We start from the raw sequence: 24,193 nt of genomic DNA, 5'->3' as shown, positions 1-24,193 counted from the left end.
TCTTTTGATATGTTAATTAAGAGCAGGGACAGGTTGGTCTGAATTTAAATTTCTCTTTTGCTGCTTGCTAGCTTTGTAATTTGGGACAAGTTAGTCTTAGAAAAATTATCATATAAAAGTAAGATGATAATACATGCATCACTGGTGGCTTTGAAGATAAGTGTGGTAATATATTTAAAGTGTTTAGATGGGTCTGACAGTTGGTAAGTGCTCAATAAATGGTAATAATTAGTAGTTATGAAATATCTCACTTAGGAATTTGCATGTTTGTATTTATCTTAGCAATATCTTGTCACAAATCTAAAATGTATATCCTTCTAACTCCAGATGATCAAAAACTTTCAATTAGTAGAATCTGAAATGAGATTTTAGATCACCAGTGTCTCATCCTGTGAATATCATAGGCTTTGTGCCTGTGTTTTACTTTGAAAAAACTTGAAAAAAGTATAAAGAAATGATTATTTTTAATACATTCTTGGTAAATGAATGAATACAAAATTGATATAGTTCTAGGCTGGATAACCACCCAGTTTGTTTCACGAATGTTGACTAGTTCAATTGATCATTTATATATTTTGTGGATCATCAGTCTTTGCCATATATGTTTGCACTCAGATTCTGGCAATTAACCGTGGAGAAAATTTGAAGATACTAACGGTCAAAGTTAACATTTCTGATGGAGTGAAGAATGAGTTCTGTAGGTGGTGCATTCAAAACAGGTCTGTTTATAGAATTTTCTTTCTTTCATGTTTAAAATACCATATTGAGATCTATACGTACTGATAATGTGTAAAAAAAGAAAAAGAAAAAATTCCTTAAGAATGGTTCTTTAGTTCCCAGAGAATTATTTTATTTAGCTGGCTCTTGTTTAAGTTCTTTATTTTCCATAGGAGCATTTCTTCAGTTATCTTTATAAAGAGAAATTTCTAGAACATGACTGAAAATTATACTGCTCTACCACAGTAATGTAAAGTATTATAGTATAGGTCAAATAATATTACCATTTATTCAACTGGAGTAGAACTGAATAAAATAAAATATAGATGAGCCAAGGAACATCAACTAAATCACTGCAAGGAAACTCATTCCTTGATACTTACTAGTATAAAGATAACAGATTAAAAATATAAGTAATACTTCCTTGACTACTGAGGACAGACTCTGATACTGAGTATTATGAATATTCATAGGAAAATAAGCTAGAAAATGTCCCTAATTTACTGTGATCTATTTATAAAAAACATTTCTTAAAAGGAAATTAGCACAGTCCCACCACTTTATAGTGATAGATATCATCAGTCTGCACAATTACATGAAATATCAGTTAATTCTCTCAAATTTGTAGGAAAGGTATTATTCACCATTTTAAGGATAATGAAACCAAGAAAGAAATTAAGTAGCATGCTCATGCTCATAAGCGTAGGAAGTAGTATAACTAATTCAAACTCAAATATGTATATCTGTCTTAGGATTTTGCTCTATGAAACTATCTTAGAATATCATCATGTTTTAAATTAAAATTATCTAATTTCTTAATAGAATTTTTTAAATCTATGATTTCTCTTAGGTATTTACAACTCTTTCCCTGTCCTACATGTCTTCTGCTGTGATCTGAATAGTCCTATAGGCACTATTTATTTCCTAATTAATTATTGTTCTCTCCTTGCGTGTTGACATAAATTGGACAGAATCCTATCACTTATGTATAAAGAAACAGAATGAAATATTAAACTAATTAGGCCAATATTTGAATAAAATACTTGCATGGAACTGCAGTGGAAGGTAAGTAGGTTTATTGAGTAAAAATAGTAGTCATTCAATTGATTCTGATAAACGTCCTTTGATATTTGTCCCATTCATTATCCTTTATATGCATGTGTTCTCTCTTGTATTTTTTAGATGAATAAACTTGGCTTTATTGTTTCCTAAAAGTTTTATAGTTTTGCATTTTATATGTATGTAAGTCCATGATCCATTTTTTGTATAAGGTTTGTGGGTTAGCTTGAGTTTTATTTTTTTGTACATGGATGTTCATTTGCTCCAGTGCCATTTGTTGAAAAGGCTATCCTTCCTCCATTGAACTGATTTTACCCTTTGTAAAAAATCAGTTGGATATATCTCTGTGCATCTATCTCTGGTTCTCTGTTTTATTCCACTGATATGTGTCTGTCCTGCCACCAATCCCACACTGTCTTGGTTACTGTAGCTGTATAGTAGGCCTTAATATTAGGTAGAGTGATTCCTCCTACTGCAGTCTTCTTTTTCACGATGGTTTTAGCTATCCTAGGGCTTAAGCCTTTCCATGTAAATTTTAGAATAAGCCTTATTAACAAAAAACTTGCTAGGATTTTGATAGGAATTGCATTAAACTTGTAGATCTTTTTGGAGAGAATTGACCTATTTACTATGTTGAGCTTTCCAATCCATGAGTATGGTTTGTCTCTTCTTTTACTTAGGACATCTTTGATTTTTTCCATTAGCATACAGGTCCTGTGCATGTTTTGTTAAATTTATATCTAAGCATTTTTTTGATTTTTTTCATCAGCATGGAAATCCTGTATATATATATTTAAATTTATCCCTAAACACTTCATTTTCTTTGGAGTGATTATAAATGGTATTGTGTTCTAATTTTTGTTATGGTAGAATTCTCCATCGAAACCATCTGGGCCTGGAGATTTCTGTTTTGAAAGCTTGTAAATTATGAATTCAGTTTCTTTGTTGAGTTTTAGTAATTGTGACTTTTTAGAAATTGAGTCCCTTTTTCTTTTACGTTGAATTTATGAGCATAAATTTGTTTATAGTATTCCCTTATTATCCTTGTAATAGCTATAGGTTATGAAGTGATATCCTTTGTATTATTCCTGATCTTAATAATTTGTGTCTTTATTTTTTATTTTTGGCAGTCTTGCTAGAGATTTTTGAATTTTATTTATTTTTGAAGAACCATATTTTCATATCATTGATTTTTTTTTTTAAATTGTTTTCCTGTTTTCAATTTCATTTATTTCTGCACTTGTATTTGTTACTTTTCCCCTTTGTTTGCTTTGGGTTTAGTTTGCTTTTCTTTTCCCATTTTTTGAGGTAGAACTTTATATTATTGATTTGAGATCTTTTTTCTTTTTTTTTGCTTGTGTGTGTGTGTGTGTGTGTGTGTGTGTGTGTGTGTTTTGTTTGTTTGTTTTTTTATGGGAGGAGGTAATTAGGTTTATTTGTTTATTGGAGGTACTGGGGATCGAACCCAGGACCTCATACATGCTGAGCATGCCCTCTACCACTGAGCTATGCCCTCCCCCGAGATTTTTTTCTTTTAAATGTAAACATTTTAGTGCTATTAATTTCCCTCTCGGCACTGATTTATCTGTGTCCACATATTTTGATATGTTGCATTTTCATCTTTTATTCAGATTTATCTAATTAAAAAATCTCCTTCGAAGCTTTTTCTTGACCCCTGGGTTATTTAGAAGTATGTTGTTTAATTTCTAAGTGTTTAGAGATTTTCTTGTTTTCTTTCTGTTATTGATTTCTGGTTTCATCCCATTATGGTCAGAGAACATACACTTGTATGATTTAAATTCTTTTACATTTGTTGAGGTTTGTATTTTGGCCCAGGAAATATGATCTTTCTTGGTAAATGTTCCATGGGCACTTGAAAAAAAATCAAATGAATTCTGCTGTTGTTGGGTTTAGTGTTCTGTATATGTCAGTGAGATCCTATTGATTGATTTTGTTGTTCATATCTTTGATATCCTTGCTCAGCCTTGTTTTACATTGTTTTGATCCACTGTAAATACTTAAAATTACTAATAGATGTTTATGGGTTCTAACAAGATGGTCATGAGTGGAGGGTATTATTCTCAAGGATTTGGGAATTGAAGAGAATGTCTCTGAGAAGGGGATTTTAGTACTTTAAGATCTTGGCTGCTGGAAGGACAAATCCTGTCTATTCACATATTTTTGTTTGGATTTTTATATAATCTTGGCGAACAAATCTTGGTCATTTTAGATAATTTTGAATAAGTAGCCAATATTTGAAAGTTTTAGGATTTTCATATAAATGCATGTTTCTGAGTTTTTCTGAAAAAAACAAAACAAAACAAAACAAAACAAAACATAATCTGGCACAACTGGCCATGCATTCTGGTGAGAAATTTATTTTCTCCCAGTTGTGGAGGCTGGAAATCCAAGATCAAGGTCAGACTGATTTGGTTCCTGGTGAGAACCCTCCTTTTGGCTTATAGACAACTGCCTTCTTACCTGCCAGGAGGAAAGATAGAGGAGGGTATCTGATATTTCTCCTTATAAGGATGCGAATCCCATCATGGGGGCCCTGTCCTCATGACCGCATCTAAACCTGATTATCTCGCAAAGACCTCATCTCCAAATATCATCCCATTTGGGAGTTAGGGCTTCAGCATACTAATTTTAGGGGACATAATTCAGTCTATAGCAGTGGGTTTTTGGTGACTGTCTTAAATCTTAACATTTTTGACCATTATTAATAATACTTTGGAGACTCTCCTCAGATTGAGAAAGGTTTTTTTTTGTGTTGTTTTGACACCTTAAATTTTATGTGTGACCATGGTTACCAAGTTTTTAAAAATAAGAACTCCAGATGTCATAGTAATAATTTTCAGACATCACAGTCTCTCCTCACAGATTATGTTACTTTGGCTTTAATAAGGTTTTTTCCCCCCATTTTCTCTTCCACTTCCTCTATCCTCTTCCAGAAGCCCTTTTACAGTCTTCTTATTGTTACATCAGTTTTACTATAGGCTGTTCTCTTTTGCAGGTGGAGACCACGTGGCTTTGCAAGGCCAGAGTTAATGAAGATCTTGTACAACTCTCTGGATGATTCCTTTAAACGCCTTATTTATCCTCTTCTTTGTAGAGAGTTCAGGTATGCATCTTGTCTTATTTAACTTTGTGTACTGTTTATTTTTATGTGTGGTAATAGGCCCATTAAAGCATGTAGTAAATATTTGTTGATCCATTAACCAATTCAAAGGACTGAGTCAGAATCACAAAGTCTTAAATTTAAGCCTAGATTTCAGTCTGTAGAGGCATTCACATGCATGGATCACAAAACTTAGCTCTTAATTATGGTATACTTTTCAAATCTTGACCACTTAATGTGTACCCCTTCCAGTTCAGCAATACCAGTCTTGTAATTTGACGACCAAGCCAAACAAATGGTTTTATTGATGAGAGATTTGGCTTGGGAGAAACAGACTAAGAAGTTAATGGAGAAGTTAGTTGGCAGCAGCTTTAGAGGCAAGAGAGCCAAAAAAAGCATAAGACAATCAGTGGAGCATATGATGAATGTATTACTATGAGAGAAAGCTAATGTGTATGTTTTAACTCCAAATGGGAGCTGGTTGAATGCATAATTATCAGCAATGATGAGCAAATTTTAGGAGATTATTAAAGTGACCAGCTAAATGGACTAGCAGAAGAACTAAGGGTTACAAAGAACTGCAAAAGAGGTGAGACACAGGAACGTTTTTAGGGGAGGAGATGGACAGAAATGTTGGGAGGCAAAAACCCTCTTTCTTGCTTCTGTCTAGCCTTTTTCTTGGTAGTCACTCTTTAGAAGACAGCCATGCCTTCATATTTTCTTCCTATGTGCTATAGATTTCCTTCATTCTCACATATTTGTAAGTTTCAGCAAGGGTCATCTGGGAGCTGTAGATTTCTAGCCATGTCTTCAGCCTCACTAGAATTTATAGCAGCCTTTATAATGTTTGTTTTTTTCTTACTGGACTTGGTCATTGACTTTGGAGGTGTTTAGAGTAGGGAGTGAGGAGATACTATTAAAAAGGACATATAATGCCTTTGTCCAACTTCTTTTTATCAGAGCCATTCAGTCTCTTAATTCATCCTTTTTAGTCCAGGTATCCCTTAAAAATATTGTTTCTTTTGAAATCCTGTCTCATTTCAAGTCTGTGTGAAGAAACATTGCTTGCTTTGAGGACATAAAATTTTTAAAAAGAAATTCTGTTCTTAATGAAGGAAAAAAAAAGAAAATTATCTTACTTAAATTTTTATATTCTTTTCTTTTTTTCTCATGTCACATATAATGTCCAGTGGTGCTTTTGACATTTTTGCATATATTTGATTTGAGTAGCCTGTGGAATAATTTCACTGAGATCTGATGTATGCAGTTTGGTGTGGGATTGTTGAATGTATAATTTTTCTCTGACTTCCCTTAGCAGTGGCAAGCAAGAGCACTTTCCTTTTCTTTTTCTAAAATGCCTGTGGTTAAAAAATATATATCTTATTTCAGTCAATAAGTTGGTTTGCAGATATTGTCTACAGATGTGTTTCTTAATAGAAATTCTTATAATTACCTGAACAGCAGTTGAAAGGGAAAACCCCCAATTGATTTTTTTTTAAAGCAAATTAATTCTCGAATTAAAAAACAAATTTGTCCTAATGTAGAAAAATTGGAAGAATCAGTAAAACACAAAGGAAAAAAACATTTCACTGCTTAGAGATAACCATTGTTAACCACTTTTCTCCATTCATGTGTGTATATTAAAAGACGTCATAGAGATGACATTTTTTGCAGCTGTTTTATTCAGTTGACTATATAAGATGCATAGTCTACTGCATTTCTTATTTTCATGACTATCGTGATCATTCACCCATGTTTGGCACACATACCTCTTTCACCAAGACGACATTATCAGTTTCCAACTGCTGTCTTTTATACTATCTTTTATTATATCTTGAATGTTGCCTCCTCTTTATCTCTGTCATTACTTGGAGAAAGTATATCCATGGTTAGTTCAGGGCATCATCATTTCTTGTCTGAATTACTGTACTTGGGTCATATATAATTTCTGTCTTGTATTTTCTAATACATATTCCACATTGTCATGCTAAAATTCCCATCTGTTTATTTCAACTCTTCTACTTAAAATCTTCGAGTGGATCTTCTTTGTCTCCAGCTCTTTAGAAGAACGTGCATGACCATTTGTGGTCTGGTTTTTTCTTTCTCTGCAGTCCTTTGTCTTGGTATTTCTTTTCACTTTATCATATGAAATTACTTACTTTTTCTGTAATGAACCCTGAGCTTTTACATATGCTGCTTCCATTGCTCAGAGTATTTTCTTTATGCCTTCCAGCTACTCTCCCTGCCTTTGTTTGCTTAACTATTGCTTATCCTTGATTCACCCGAGAAGACATTTCTTTTAGAGAGTTCTCTTGATTTAGCTATACTTTCTATGTGTTCCCATTAGCATAACACTTATTGTTCTTTTAGAAATGCTTGTAATGATATTTTCATGTTGCTTGGCTGAATGCAGGGAGAATGACAGTGAAATGTTAGCGAAAAGCCTTAAGAAACTGAATTAAGCCAGAAAAACAAATGCTAGTTAGGTGTATGTGCCTTCACATAAGTAGATAATTCTTCCTCAATGAAGTGTGCTTTTAATTACTTTTGTTCTCTCAATTTTCTTGTGGCTAATGGCATGCATTTTTTTTAACCTGGTCTAATAGAAAAGACATATTTTTATAAATTCTTTTGAATTTCAGGAAATAATATGTTAAGAACTTTTGTTAAATAGATGAATGGTGTAAAACTTAGTTTCCAAATACCTTTAAGTCCAATATAGACATGTATTCTTTTATCCTAGAATAAGTTTTTAAAATTAGACTTTTAATAGCTTCTCTGGATAAAATTAGGAAATTGTTTATATGAGGCATAGTTCTGGACTGGTATTAGCATCTGTGTTCCTGCACATCATTGAGGAATGACAAGGAGGGTAGATGTGGAAAATGGAATAGAGTGAGAAGATGACATTGAGATATATGTAGGTGAAGGTATAAAACTAAGTATTGATAGAGGAGCCTCCTTATGATTCAATAATTTATCACTAATTATGTATTTATATTTTTAATCAGCTAATAAACTTCAATTTGACATCCCATGTAATGTCCCAATCTTTATACACTGTCTCCCTTGTATACACATATTTTTTAATGTAGATTTTTTAATATGAAGAAGAGCAGTTAGAGAAGAAGTGTAGGTATGACAAACTCAGCAAGTTTGTTGCCAGAGGATTGTTTATGGTATCATGTATTACTGAGATTAGCAAACATAGACTCAATATAATTTTGTATATGATTTTTTTAAGTTATTTTGTTATGAATAATGCTTTTGGGAGGAATAATTGTATAAAATGAATTGTGTTCTTTTTCTGGAAGAAAATTTGAATGAATGAAAAACAGAATACTTTATCTTTTTTCTTCTCTTTTTTCTATTTCTAAAGAGCCAAACTGACATCAGACGCAGAGAAAGAATCAGTAATGATGTTTGGACGGAACCTTCGTCAGCTCCTTTTAACAAGCCCTGTTCCAGGGCGCACTTTGATGGGAGTGGATCCAGGTTACAAGCATGGTTGCAAATTAGCTATAATTTCTCCTACCAGTAAGTATATCTTTCAGCTTTTTGTATAGAAGTTGGTTGGTTGTCCTTAAATTTTGCTTTCTATATTTCACAAGGATTTGTAAATAATGTTAATTTTCAAGGAATAGAAGGTAGTTTTCTCACAAAAAGTGATACGGGAATCAGAATCAAACTTCCTATTTGTCTTCTTTGTTGACCCAAACACTCACCATATTGCTATCATTTATGCCCTTCCCTATGTCACAGTGGAGACACTGAGGATTAACTAGGCTCAGACTTTATCCCCTATCAACTTCTGTTTGTTGCAATGCATTTATATATGATGCATTTTAATCCTGTATATATTTTAAATACCAGGAGATATTTTTATTGTTTTGTCCAGTCAGTATTTTTTTTTTTTTTGCCTGTTTACTCATATATGTAACCTTTCTGTTTTCTTTATTTCTTTCTGCATTTCTGTGTTTCTATTTGAGATCATTTTCTTTCTGCCTGAAATTCTAGGCTATTACTTTTCAATATGGAATCAGCTGGTGACAACTTGTCTAGGTTTTTTGGTCTGAAAGTTTCTGATTTGCCTTTGATTTTGAAAAATATTTTTGCTGGGTGTAGAATTCAAGATTGACAGTTATTTTTAGTACTTTAAAGATGTCATTCCCTTTTTTTTTTTTTTTTTTCCTGGCTACTACAGTTTCTGTTGAGAAGTAAGCTAAAATTCTTATTATTGCTACCTTGAAGGTAATAATTTTTTCTCCTCTGGCTGCTAAGATTTACTCTTTGTGATTTTCAGAAGTTTTCTTATGTGTTTAGCTGTGTATGTATGTGTGTGTATGTTTTGTCTTTTTTTGGCAGGGTGGAGGGACATGAATTCTGGAAGGTTGTAAAGCTTCTTGCAGCTATTTCTGGAATTCCAGTTACGTGTATATTAGACCAATCAATTTCCTCTTCTATTTTCCATTCTTTTATTTTCTATTGATTATCTTTAATTAATCCTCTGTTCTGGTATTAAATCTATCCATTGAGTTATTTAATTTATTATGTTTTTAAGTTTTTGAATTTCCACTTGATACTTTAAAAAATAGGTTACAGTTTTATGGTGAACTTCACCTTTTAATTTTTTTTATCTTTTAAATTTTTCTTATGTTTCTTTTGGTTTAGGTTTTCATTTCTGGAATAACTTTTTCTTTCATAATTAATACCTGAGTTCTCTTATTTCTGAGATTTTAAAATTCTGATTTATTTTATTCTCATTTTCCTTTTTTTTTTTTAGGTTACAGTTTTTCTCTGTTTTGGGGCACATCTTCTATAAGGGCATTATGCTAGTCTTTTTTATTTCCAGTTTTGAAAAATAATCAATCTATATCTAATTTGACCATGATACTTTTCTGTTGCTTAGTTTTAATAAAATTAGTTTTCCTCAACTTTTAGAATGGAAGGCTGGGCAGGGAAATTCTTTTCTAGCTGTATATGAATAGAGATCGTTTCTGTTTTTTCCAAATTATTAGGAAGGAAAACTTCTATATCTCTTTGGACAGAGAGATAACCTTATAATTTCTGAAATTTGCATTCTTTTTGCTTTCCTCCCTTTTATCTAGACTTTTTTTTTCCCCTTTGCCTATACTGTCCTTACCTTGCTCAATGTGGATATGATTCTCAGTTTTTTTCTCACTGTGGGGTTTTGTCTTTAAAAGGATATTCTACTTCTTAGTTTCAAGAGTTCAAAGATCAGATTTTTCTAATCTTTTTTGAACTTAACTATGCAACCTTTGTATTGACCTATAAATTAGAGTATGTGAAAGTCTTTTCCAGTTTCACTACCTGTTCTCAAACAGACTTGTGATTTCCAGGGAAAATCTGAGGTCCATGAGATAAGTATTGTTTCTCTGTGGTTTGTTGTTTCTCTCTGCCTCCTCCCACAGAAATGCCGTGCATGACAGTCTCAGTAGTTGTTGGTGCATTGTTCCCACCTGCTCATCTTTTGGGTTTTGTGGGGATACTTTTTTATAGATAAAGTCACAGGTTTTTTATTTTGCTTTCCTAGTTGCTCTGTCTCTTTTTATGCTATAGATTTTTATAATACATGGGAAATATATTTTGTCATTGTTTTTTCCTGCATCTTTTGAGCTATCATATGGCTTTTATCCTTTGCTGTGTTTATATTGCTTATAGGATGGTTCTTTTTAAAATTTTGCACACACATATGTACATATACATGCATGTATTTTTGGTCTGTTTTGTTAAGACTTCTCCAAGAATTTATCCATTTCATCATTTAATCCAAATTAACAAAGTTTTTTATAATAATCTCTGTGTTTTTTAAATCTACCCTTTCTTTTTCCTGATTGGATTGCTAAAAGTATGTATTTTTCTTAACAAGTGATTTTTAATTTTAAACTTTATTGATCCTGTTATATGTTTTTTTCTATTTCATTAATTTCTGCTTTTAACTTTATCATTTCTGTCCTTCCACTTTCTTTGAGATAATTCTGTTGTTCTTTGACTGACTTCCCAAGTTGGTCACTTAGCTAATTATTTCTATTCTTTAAGTAGTTACCCTCAAATTTTAAAATATATCTCTAGCTGAAATATAATATAATACACTAAAACTCACAATTCATAAACAGCTGAAAGAATTATGTATGGTAAAGAAATTTACATATCTACAACCCCCCAAAAGAAATAGAATAGTATTACAATACTGTCTGACATACAGTAAATATTTAGGAGGTGTTAGCTTTTACTCTTGCTGATGTTCAGTGTAATTAAAAATCATTTCTCTTTTAGGTATAGTGTAGTATGTAGTTAATAATGATTTTGTGTAGTGAAACAGAGTCCTGGTAACTTAGGAAATAAAATTTCAGAGTGCTTAGGGAGAATCCGATTAAGGAATATGAATGATTCAGACTACATTTTAAAAGATGAACAGTTCCCTTTTCAGGTTCAGCTTGCTTAATCAAATCAGTGGTGTGTTACGCTTTGTAGTTTCTTAACAAAATGGCTTATTGTTTTCATTTTTTTTCTAAGGTCAGATACTTCATACTGACGTGGTTTACTTGCATTGTGGACAAGGCTTCCGAGAGGCAGAGAAAATAAAGAGGCTTTTGCTGAATTTCAAGTATGAAAATAAGTAACCTTTTGAGTACTTCAGTGGCACAGCCAGTAAGAGATAACTTTGAAGTCCCTAATTTGGAGGGAGGGATTAAGGGAAGTCCTTGGTGAGAGAGAAGGAACTGTGTAAAACAGTACTGGGGCAAGCTGCTGGAGAACTCTACATTTGGAGGCCCTGGAGGAATGCTGCTCCCTTCCTCTGCCACCTTCACTAAACAAAGGTGGTAATATGAGCAAAAGTGAGCATTTAATTCTACTATTTGGGCCTTCTCTTTCTTTCTTTCCTCCTTTCCTTCCTTCCTCTGTCCCTCCCTCCCTCCCTCCCTTCCTTCATTTTTCATGGATCTTAGGAATGGAGCAGTTAGAAGCTTCAGAAATTATTTGAATATATATATCACATAACTCAGTCACAATTCTTTATTATGTTTTAGAATGCTCCAGCGTTTACTCATTCATGTCTAAATTTGGTTCCTTCTAGACAGGAAGAAGGCTGACTGTTCTGGAGATGGTGTGACTGTAAAACATTTCTCCACTGCCTCCTATAATACCAAGTGCAGGGGCAGTGTCTTTTATTCTACATAGGCCTGTGTTGCCCTGTGAGATAGTAGAGAGGTTGCTTGGATAATACTGTCTGTACATTCTGTACATTGTCTCCTGATTGGCTTAGAAGCATGCCTTGATCTCGTCCAGTTTCTCATTTTGTTTCTCCTTGAAGCTGCAGCACAGTGGTGATTGGAAATGGAACTGCCTGCCGGGAAACAGAAGCTTACTTTGCTGACCTGATAATGAAAAATTACTTTGCACCACTGGATGTTGTTTACTGGTAAGGATGTCAGGAATGCTTGTTTCCTTTGAGAGGCAAGGAACTTCTGAAGTTCCTTCTGTGATGAATTCTCCTTTCTCTCTTTAAGATGTACATCTTGTTTGCCCCCGTATCAGCTCTTACTATTCGTAAGAGCTTTGCAGGACAATGTAAAGTGTCTTTCTCTTGGAGAAATTTGAGTTTCGGTATCCTGAAACCTCTCACAGATGCAGCAAGTTAGGGCTTTCTTGGATTCATAGGATTTTCCAGGCTGTACATTGTGTGAGGGCTCTAGCTAACCAGTGACTATTAAGTAGGGTAGTGTACAAGGCTAGCTACTATACACTGAATAGCTGAACCTTCTTCTCCCAAAGTTTTGATGCCTATGAATCATTGGCCTTCAGAACTGAGAGCCAAGGTAAGTACTACAAATTAAAAGCATTTCTGATGTTCCTTTCACATACTTTCATTTTGTACAGGCATACAGTTGACTTCTAAATAACTTTGGAATAGCATGACCTATTCCTCTAGTCCTGCTGCTAGGTCTGTAGTTGTTCTTTCATTCACCACTGTTCCTTTACTTTTCCTTTGAACCTCAAAAAGCCACACTCCCCTTTTCCAGACTACAGTAGAATTCTAAATCCTAAAGGGTTTAATTCTAGAACATAGTTATAATGGATAATATCTAGGAGAGAGCATGTGCCATCTCCCACTGCTTTTTGAGGAATGTAATAACTAAGTATAGGTAACTCATAAGTATATGACTGACAGGTCACCAAAACAAAAACAAAACCAAACCCAACACAGGAAGAAGAAATCTAGGATCCACTGGAATAGGCCAAAAGAGAGGGTCCTTGTATTTAGTGTAGTATTCTGTAAGCCAAGAGTATAATCAAGACATTAGGAAAACAAACTCAGGGTAACCTAAGGGAAATAGAAGATCAGGGACAAACTGTAGATGCCATAGAGTAATGGTTCAAGGAAGGATCAGATTGAATAGTCTAAATTTTGTTTCCTAATAAACTTGTTCATTAAGATAGTGAAAGAATTAGAAAATGGAATGAACTGACGAGGTGTGTGTGATGAAAGAGTGAGAAAAGGGAGGGGGAGCTGTGGTGGAAGATAGGAGGTGTAGTTTTTGAGGTTAGATGTATACCAAGGGGCCTGGTCATTCAAGGATAAGCAGATGGCCAGATCCTGTTAGGAAATAAAGAGTTGGTTTTGGACATCTGCGGAATACACATTTTACCTCTTTCTTCTCCTTTTATTTCAGTAGGGTGCCAATCATTTAATAGAAGGAATATATAGTTCAAGGAGTCAAAGTTTTGTTGCTTGAGATAAGTTGACCTACCTTGAGTCTAACTTAATTGCAGGGAATAGCTTGAGCCCCGAAGGGTTAACTCACCTGTGAAAATAATAGTGAAGCTAATGAAAATCTTCTGCTTAAAATTAAAAAACAAACACTTCTTTAAAGATATTAATAATATTTACTATTACAAATTGATTGGAAAAGATACATAAGTGACAGGATTTTCTATTAGCTAAACTGTTATTTTTATTTTTTAGATTTCTAGCATATTTCTGGATTATTACGTATGCATATATTTGTGCGTTATAAAAAGGAACTCACACTCTACATGTTTTATAACCTTTCCCCCACTTAATATGTTACCGTCTTCTCATGCTAATAAATGGGCTTGAGAAGTAATTGACATAAAATGAACTGTACATATTTAAAGTTTTCAGTTTTATAAGTTTTGACATTTGCATTCTCCCATGAATCTATCACCACAATTAAGATAATGAACAGACCCACTGCCCCCCACATTTCCTCATGTTCCTTTGTAATCCACCCTGACCTCTCTGACCTTTCCCTCCCCCAGGCAACCTTTGATTTGCTTTACGTAGCTGTAGATTAGTTTACATTGTCTAGACTTGTATGTAATTGGAATCATACAGTGTATATTCATAATTATTTTGAGATTCATTCATGATATTGTATGTCAGTAGTTTGTTCTTGTGACTGCATAGTATTCTGTTTCATGATTGAATCATAGTTTGTTCATTTACCTATTGATGGACATTTGGATTGTTGCCAGTTTTGGCTATTACAAATAAAGCTGTATGAACATTCTTGTTAAATCTTTTCATTGACATATGCTTTCATTTATCTTGAGTGCATAAGTAGGAGTGGAATGACTATGTTGTATGGTAGGTATAAGTTTAACTTAAGAAACTGCCGAACTGTTTTCCAAGGTGGTTTTACCATTTTACATTCCCACCAGCAGTGTATCAGAGTTCCAGTTTCTCCATATCATTATCAGTCTGCTTGGTATGCTCAGTCTTTTAAATTTAGCTATCCTAGTGCATGTGTAGTGATTGCTCATTGTGGTTTTATCTACATTCCTTAGCAATTCATGATGTTGAGAAGCTTCATTTGCTTTCTTGTCATCCATGTATTTTCTTTGATGAAATATCTGTCCAGATCTTCTTGCCATTAAAAAAAATTGTTTTTCTTCCTATTATTGAATAAGAGTATTTTGAATTTATGCTGAATACAAGTCCTTTGTTAAATACATGTTTTGTAAACATTTTCTCCCAGTTTTTAGCTAGCTTTTTCATTTTTCAACATGGTCTCTTGGAAAGCAAACATTTTAAATTACGATGAAGAATAATTTTTTTGTACAGTACTTGCTGTGTCTTATGTAAATAATGTTTGGAAAAACTAAGGTCACTATGATTTTCCACTGTATTTTTTTAGAAGTTTTTAGCTGTAATTCTTTTATTTAGGTCCATAACCCATTTAAAGTTAATTTTTATATATGGTACAAAGTTCTTTTTTTCTATATGGCTGTGGATTATTCCAGTACCATTTGTTGAAAAATTGTCCTTTCCTCATTGAATTGCTTTGACATCTTTGTTGAAAAGCAACTGCTCATATACATGTGGATCTACTTCTGTAGTCTGTTCTGTTTAATTGATCTACATGTCTTTACATTAATCTTCATATCTTTAACTAATTCTACTTGGTGCTGATTTGTGTAGCTTAATAAGTGATGGAGTTAGATAGTGTATCCTTTCAGTTTTGCTTTTTCAAAATTGTTTTGGCTATTCTATGTCCATAGTGCTTCTGCATAAATCATAGAATCAGCTTTTCAGTTTCTACAAATGGGCCTGCTGGGATTTTGATTGGAATTAAGTTGGCTCTACAATTTAATTTGTGGAGAATTGACATCCATCTATTTAATTTTTAATTTCAGTTAATACTTTTTATATCTAGAACTTTATGTTCTTTCAAACCTGCTTAATCGTTCTTACAGTTTTTAAATTGTGTATTTTTTAAACCTAATCATACTAAACATTATTTTGTAGTCCATGGTAATTCTAATATCTATAATCCTTGCAAATCTATTTCTGCTGTCTGTTTTTTACTGCTAGTTCTCCTTTGTTTCCTTTTCTGTTCAGTTAATTTTTTTTGAAAACTCCTTATTTTCATGAAACTGTGTCTGTGGGAATTCATTGAGGCCCAGATTGATTGTGAGTTGCTTCAAAGATGATTTGCATTTGCTTCTGCCAGGCTCCTGTGAACACTACCAGTTTGGGATCACGTAAATTAAATTCTCGGCTTGAATTTTTTTCTGGCCACCCAGGTAGTGTGAATTTAGGCTGCAAACAAGAGAGATAGCTTGTGGTTCCATATTCTCATCAGAGATTGTTCCTGTGACAACGTTTGAGATAGACCATTTTCATTGCAGTATCCTGGGGGTAGGGTACAGGGTACAACTTTGACCCTTATGCTGGGGGTTTAACCCTTTGGGATATCAGCTTTATACGTGGGAGGGTAGTTGGGGGAATCGTTTGTTAACACCATCTTAGGTGGACTCTGAGTTTTGTCCTCTAGTTCTGTGAAGCTCTTTGAGGCCACGAAGATAGAAAGTAAAATTCACCTGGTTCGGCAGTGCCCTCAGGTGAAAGTCAGCTTCAGAAATCAAGGCTCCCATGCTTACTTTATTATATTTAGATTGAATATTTCTTCCTTGCCAACACACTGATGCATTTGAGATGTATTTTATCTAGGATTTTTAGTTATTTTCAGTAAATTGTTGATCTAGGTAGCTAATCTTCCATATTACTGGCAACAAGATCACTACTTGATTTTCTATTTTTAGTCTACTTTAAATTTAAAATTTGGTGTTTTCTGACATCAAAGACATAAATCATAAGGGAAAACTAGAAGATGATCATTTTTAATCATCTCTGTTTACACTTTTGAATTAAGAGTTATTTGTTTCTTGTACTTGTTTCCTCTTGGTATGAGTGCCTGTAAAACTTGTGCATGACATTGTTCTCTGGTCATTTACTAGTCTTTTTTTCTTCCTTTCTTTTAAGCATGCTCAAAAGAGAGATTTTGAAAAATCCAGGAAAATACAAAAAGGAAAAAAGTAAACATAATTTGTAATTCACTACTCACAGAATGGTATTACTTTATTGTATTTTATTCTAGTTATATTACTTATGTATTCATTCAACAAATATTTGTCACTTGTAAATGTTTAATTGACTGAAATAGACTCAATAGGTGCAAGAAGAAAACAACTTTTAATTTACTAATCCCACTCCTTATTCATGTTTGCAGTAGTTCTTTCTGTCCTTGGCTGAAATAATGGACACAGTCTCAGCTTCTTCATTCGGTTTTAGTCATTAGGAATGTCTTATTTTAGCAATTGAAATATCTTCCCTAGTGTAATAATTGAAGCTCCAAACTTGATATGAATTAAATTCCGTATCTGGGCTTGCAGGGGGCATCGTTAGCTTCCTCTGTCTTCCCCTTTTGTTATTCTTCTCTTCATCCCCAATCCACTAGCTGAATTTTCTGATCCCTGCAAGTTTAGTCCTCAGAGTTGACAACAGGGAGAAGGAACGTAGTCTTACAACGTGGGGACAGTTGCAGTCTGAGGATAGAGTCTTCTCGATGGCCCATTTACCATTGCTGATTCATTCGTCCATGGGGTATTTTTGAAAAACTTTGGATTTTGTTTTGTAAGATTTTTACCAACATGACCCTTGAACTGCCATCCGTGTGACTTGGCAGGTATCTCTGGCTGACTAGTTATGACTCTCCTCCAGACTCAGGCTTCAGGCTAGCTGCTCTTCTCTGGGTCCCTTTGCTATTCAGTTCTCTTGGACAGAATCTCTTGAAAGCTACCTCCCACTTCCTCTTGCAGGCCCATCTTGGTTCATGCTTCCTTGCCTACTTTCAGAGGGGATCAGTAACTTTTCCTTAGCGCAGCTCTCTCCCCTTTGTTCTCTTTCTCTCCTATGCTTGTGTTTGCATCTGTTCTTTCTTATGTTCACATATTGGTCCCAGTAAAACCCCTCTCACTTGGCATGGGGTGAGTGGGACACTTTCACATGAGATGTTGGGGCAGCAGGAGAAGTGCCACAGCAATCCAACAATCTTCTTAAAGAAATTTCCTCTTTCAACTCTAACCCCGTCCCGTCCCTCTTCTCAAACAGAAGGATTGCTAACATTGGTGAAACAGGCTTTTGGGACTTTAACCAGAATAAAAGCATCCCGTGTACTCTCATACAATCAGCACAGTGTTGTTAGTACCCAAACTATATGGCAGATACAGTACTATGTGCTGGGAGTAAGAGTGGCGAGCAAGACAGAGTTACCTGTCTTGAAGCTTTTATTCTAGTGGGGAAAACAGATGAAAAGAAACGTGTGTGTGTGTGTGTTTATATATACTATATTAATTAGTGATAAATTCTATATGGAGAATTGAAAGCAAGGTATGGGGATAGAGAGTGACAAAAAGTGAAAGTTTTGGTAGATATAGACATAACAAGTCTTCTTATCTTTTACTAATAGGAATTCTATTCGTGTAGTATGGTATATGAGATATATTTTAAGGAAACTACCCAGGCTGAAGTAAAGTGTGATGGATTTATGTCCTCATTATCTGTATCATCCAGATTCATGTCCTTATTATCCTCATCTTTTTCATGACATATGAGCTCTCTAGGGCCATATTTTTCAAATCATAGGTTACAACCGACTGGTGGAAGGTGAAGTCAATATATTTGTTTCCAACCAGCATTTAAGAAAAAATTAAATAGAAAAGAATAGAAAATAGAGTTCATTTTATGTAGTGAAGCTACATGTTTTATGAATATTTGTTTTGGTTACATACATGTATTGTGTACTGGGTTGAGATGTAGAGCGTATTTCTTATAATTTTTCTTTTTTGAGGGGGAGGTAATTAGGTTTCTATTTTGTTTTATTTTTATTTAATGGAAGTACTAGGAGTTGAAGGACCTTGTACATGCTAGGCACACACTCTACCACTGAGCTGTACCCTTCCCTGAGTGCATTTCTTATTGTCAGTTCTTTTGCATTCCTGAACCTAATTTCAAAGCGTGTGTGTCGGGGGGAACCCCCACATATAACAAGCAGTGCTCTGATACCAGCTGGGTGTCTGCCATTCAGTTCAATTCTGATATTGTCTACCCAGAGATGGCATCAGATTCCCCAGGTTAAAGGCTCAGTCCCACAACACTGTAAACTATCCCCCAACTCCTTCCCTGCACTTCAGATGCCAGTCACTAGTCCAGGTTGTCACCTGGACTTCTGACCAACTGGCTGTAGTTTGGAGTTCCCAACCTCTGGTACCTGTCTGCAGATTTGATTAATTTGCTAGAACTCAGGAAAAGCAGTTCATTTACATTTACTGGTTTATTATAAAAGGATACAGATGAACACTTAGATGGAAGAGGAAAAGATGCTTGCGGTGCTCTTATCACTTAGGAAATTACAGGGATTTCAGGAGCTCTGTGGCTAGGAACCTGGGGTTGAAACCAATACATATATTTTCTGTTATCTCACACAATGATGATCAGAAAAATTTGAAAAACATTGCTGTATGTAATTTCATATTTGAACCTTTAAAAATGCAAAGTTAAGAGATAAGATTGTGGGATTCCCTAATGAGAAGTTGGGAAGCTCTTAGAAATATAATTTAGATTATCTGATAAAATTGCAAAAGGTCCTCCTAAGGAAAGAAAATAAGGCAACAGTTCTCAGAACACATTGGGATATGTGAGCTGGACTAATGTGATCTACCAGTGAAATTACAAACCACAATCCTTTCCAAATTCTCTGGAAAGAGTTAAAATGGAGAGAATTTTCTCAATTAAAATTCCTCATGTCAAAGAAAGCTTTTCATATACTTTATTAACACATGTACTCTTGGTAACAAAATTCTACAGAAAAAGAGGATATAAGACAATTACATTAGAAAAAAGAAAACGAAATTTAGATGACTGGTTTGCTATGTCTTACACTCATTAAAATGTATCAGAAAATTGCTTAAGTATTCTATCAGGGATGCTTTTTTTTTTTTTTAAGAAGGCTATGAATTACATTACACAAGAATTGTCCTTTACTAAACCAAGTTTGGATCTGTTTTTATTTTACATTCATTTTTCTTAATTTTTGGATGTCTGCTATTATCTAGTATTTGATTTGGCCTTTCTATATTTAATCATATTATTTAAAATGCACATATTCCATCATATTCTGAATAGAGTGCATTGACTTCCATGGTCTTTGCCACAAGAAGAAGACTGGCAACTGAAAGTAAATCAGTATGGTATGTACTGGCTGTGAACTTTTGGCCAAGTGTGGATTTTAAAAGGGCATATACAATGCTGGAAAAAGTGCAAGTAACCAGGCATGTGTGTGAGAGTCACTGATCTTCTAAACAGCACTGGAAGACTAAAGCTTATGGCCTGAATCACTTTGTTAACTGCCTCCCATCTAATGCTAAGTATAGTATGAAAGGTTTATAATGATTATCTTAGGAAAGAGAGAAGAGATCTCAACTGCTTGTAGGTAATGTCGTCATCCTAATCAGTGGCCAAGAGGAAGTGGAATTGTTCAACTCCTCTTTTGGTTTGTGAGACAGAATGATTTGGGGGCTGAAAAGATAGAGTAAACATCATTAAAGAAAACTGGAATGTAACTAAAATAAGGTAATAGTAAGAGAGTTTCTGTTTCTCATTTTATCTTCTGGCCCAGAAGAAACATTTTCTGGAGTTCTGAGTAGACTTGCGAATAAAAATTTGGTACCACTGTTGGTAATTTTTGAGAAATTGTGGAAGCTTGGAATTGGGCAGATGTATTATTTTGATGTCCCAAAGGGGGAAGTTCATACAAATGACTATTGAGTGTGATCTTGATCAGGCAAGATTATTATTAAATGATAAAAGGATGGATTATAAGCAATTAGGAAGGGGCACTAGACATAACCACTGGAAGCCAGCATGTGTTTTCTATAAATAAAACATGTTGGTTTTATTTCATTTTCTGTTAGGAAAACTAGACTGGTAGGCACATCTGGATCTCAGCGCAGCTTTTGATAGTCTCTTGATGCCCTTATGGAGAAATTACAGAAATAGAGATTAGGTTTTGTGGCTCCCAAGATGATGTTGATTAGCAATGGGATTGATGTCCAGTGTGAGGTCTCTAGTGGTGTGCCAGAGACACTGTATTAGTTAGCATTTCAATCAATAATTTATAGTCAAGATCTGGAGGCTTGCTTTTCAAGTTTGTGGACATTGATGTGTGTTAGAGTCAGGATCAGAAAAGTTTTTCAACTACTTGAGTTGTTGGACCTCATCTAACAAAATAAACTGTAATAGGGACTTTTGTGATGGTGGAAGGAATTTTTGACAGAGATTTTGATGGGATGATTTCTAAATTTTCCTTTGAAATCTGACCATTGAAGATTCTATTGGAATAACGTGGAGCAGATCTCCCATGTTCTGAACCACCTGGGCCTGTTTCTTTTGTTTTGGTTTAAAGAAGTTTACTTTCCAACAAATCAACAAGCTTAGTTATGTACAACTTAAGATGTGTCTAGCTATGTGAAACTCATAATGCTGTGAAGTTAAAATTCTTCTGTATGGAGGAAGATTTGTGGTTGCTGTTATTTATTTCTACTACAATAATTTCTGTATTTATTTTGTATTTAAACAACTGTCTCCTCCATTTGCAGTTTCTAGTAGTGATGAAGGCCATGAATTAGCTTTGGAGCTGGGGCAGCCTAAATTTTTTTTTTTTTTGGATGTTAGTTTTATTATTATACTTAATGACAAGTTAAGATGATACAGTATTTGTCTCACTTCTTTCTACGGTGACGGCTTGAGAAAAGGTGCTGTCATATTCTAGGACTTTGTTGTCTTTCACCTATTGATATTCCTCTCTCCATTTCTGTGACTGTTGTAAACATTAGACTCTTGTTTGTAAGGCTTGCTTTCTGGGATGTTTGTGACATTAAGTAAATTTAAAAATAAAATTGTCATATAACCAATATAATATATGCTCATTTTATTGAAATGGCCAGAATATTTTAAAAAATATACCTGTATATTTAAATAAACCATTTCAGTGAGATATGTTGGAAGGGAGGCATGAGGAATGAATAATTATGGGGGGTGTGTGTGTGTGTGTGTGTGTGTGTGTGATTTTAAAATACTGTTTGGATTCAGATTCAGTTTGACAGTTTTTGATCAAAATAAAATGTGTTATAGCAGTTTGTAACCCATGTGTTTCTGCATCCCCAAGTCCAACTTAAGTATCTGCAGGAATTACCCCAGCCTCCCTCTACCCCCTTAACTCTTGCAGATCTTTGTTTATTGACTTAGATTAGAACTGGCCTAGAGCCCAGTGATGGTCATTTCACGTCTGTAGGTTTTTGGTTACAAATCTGCTTTTGTTGCCAGATCCAATAAAGATTCTTGATTGTTTTTGTTAGTTTTATTATAAGTTCTTGCCAAAGATACAATGTATTATAACCAAAACAGATGTTCTGTTTAGACAAGTGTATTTGCTGTAACAGAACCAAAAAATAAACTAAACATGTTCAGCATTAATGTAAGAATTGATGATATTTGGAATGTTATGAGTGTTTTTGATAACCTTTAGAAAGGAAGGAACAATGCTTTATTTTGAGCAATTGTTCTACTCTTTTTCTCTGTCCATATCAGTTTGTGTATGTACAGTTTATATTCTTAGATACTCCTCTAAACTAATATTTTACTGTGGTCTTAGAAGTAGAATGGAATTCACCAATTTCATGTATACAGAGTTCTGTTATTTCTTAAAGTACATACATCAGATAAACAGTATTTTGTCATAGAGACATCATTGAGTAGAAAAAATAGTTTTTAAGATTCTAATGCTTCTAAATAGGTAGGGGAAATAATTATACATAGATCTTTCAAAAAATGGTGTATTTGGTGAAATTAGCAACCTTATTATAGGGTTATAGCATAGATCTTTTGGGACCGTAAATAACCATTGGGCCCAGTGTAATTTTATTTATGCTGAATTCTGTGTTGTAGTGAACACAGATGCATAGTGAATACAAGATACATGTATTTGTATTATGTAATTTTATCTCTTTTTTTAAAATCATAGTTCCTAGAATAAATATGATGTGTGAGGGATAAGACTGCATTATCAACAAGTACTAAGGGAATGATTGAGATTGTCAACTCGTTGGCCTATTCTGATTGATATTTTCCTCTTTTCTTTGGCATTAAACAACTTGCTGTTCCCCCTCAACTTTGGCCAACTTAAAAATATACATATAATTGATTTTCCAAAAAAAATCAACGTTTTGATTTATTTGAACCAATTTTCAAAAACACATTATTTGGGAACACCTTTTTTTTATTAGAACCATTTGGATTGTGCAGAATCACAATGGTTCTATTTCTTGTTTCAGTTGCATTAGAAAAATGCAAAACCGCTAGAATTCTTTGTTGTTGAGATGCTTTTCATTTGGTTTTAGAGGAGCTGAAAATTTTGGAGCCAGAAATTAATATTTGTAAATAGTAGTTTTTGAATCCACCTTACTTGTGTTTTATATGGGGTTTATTTATTTTTTTTTTGGAGGGGGTCACCTTTTGATTCTAATGTGTTTTGTGTGGCTAAATCTTTGTGTTATGCTCTCCTAACTTATTGAAATACCACTTTTAAGTTCCCCACATTCGTACATTTCTAAGGTTACACCCAGCTTAATTCCCATTACTTTTCCGCTTCACAGCACTTGCATTTTGAAGGGACCCTAACATTTGGGTTCACATTATGATAATTAGGTTTCAGGGGCATGGGGGATTAAAGATGTCTCAGGTCTAGTTGCAGAATAAAGTTCAGAAGCACTTGTAAAACTTGCCTGATTGGTGGGTAGAAGAGCTTTTATTTATTCACTACTCATGCAGCATTAATCCGTATTTCATCAGGTACCTACAGTGCTGTAATTCTAGATGTGACCTTGGGACTTGATTTACTTCAGCTCTGTTTTCTTTATTAATGTGCCATGAAAGAGGTACATGAAAGATAGCCAACATCAAAGTACCTTTTAAAGTAAAATGGTTGATAGGAATTCCCTGATATTTAACACTGTCTGTCAAATGTTTCAGCTGGTTTGCATCCTTTTACAAGCTATTGCTTGCTGCACTAAAAGAAATTTAAAGCAGTTGTTTCAAGTCTTGGTGGGGGGTGGGGTGGGTTATGGTGGCAGTGGTGGTGTTTGGATGGCAATCGTTCGCTAGAGAAGAGAGTAAATGAGAAGTTAAGGACATGTTCTTTTTTAACTGTGCTTCTCCCGAGATTGATTGTTTTTATGTTTTCCTTTGGGTCGGGGAGTGTTTAGTCCAGTGTGGTGCTTATGATGAGAGTGATGAGACACTTATCTGGGTTATAAGAAGACTGAAGAGGGTGACTAAAAAGAATTCATCAAACCTCTGTGAAAGCAGGAATAAAAGGCAATGTCAGCATCTTATTCATAGATTGTTTAACA

At 34.2% G+C, this 24,193-nt stretch overlaps 1 protein-coding gene across 3 annotated transcripts in view; it reads left to right on the top strand.

Moving 5' to 3' along the window:
- SRBD1 (S1 RNA binding domain 1) overlaps positions 1-24,193 on the top strand; it is a 178,981-nt gene that overhangs the window by 36,425 nt on the left and 118,363 nt on the right. For all 3 annotated transcript variants that reach the window (XM_010967730.2, XM_045504891.1, XM_045504892.2), the window contains exons 10-14: positions 616-719; positions 4,793-4,900; positions 8,277-8,434; positions 11,435-11,525; positions 12,234-12,341. In XM_010967730.2, coding sequence (XP_010966032.1) covers positions 616-719; positions 4,793-4,900; positions 8,277-8,434; positions 11,435-11,525; positions 12,234-12,341 — 569 coding nt within the window. The remainder of the gene's footprint in view (positions 1-615; positions 720-4,792; positions 4,901-8,276; positions 8,435-11,434; positions 11,526-12,233; positions 12,342-24,193) is intronic.

This window comes from Camelus bactrianus, chromosome 15 (assembly GCF_048773025.1).
Source record: "Camelus bactrianus isolate YW-2024 breed Bactrian camel chromosome 15, ASM4877302v1, whole genome shotgun sequence".
Lineage (NCBI taxonomy): Eukaryota > Metazoa > Chordata > Mammalia > Artiodactyla > Camelidae > Camelus > Camelus bactrianus.
The sequence above is the reverse complement of the archived record's forward strand: the minus strand, read 5'-3'. Positions and strand labels throughout refer to the sequence as shown.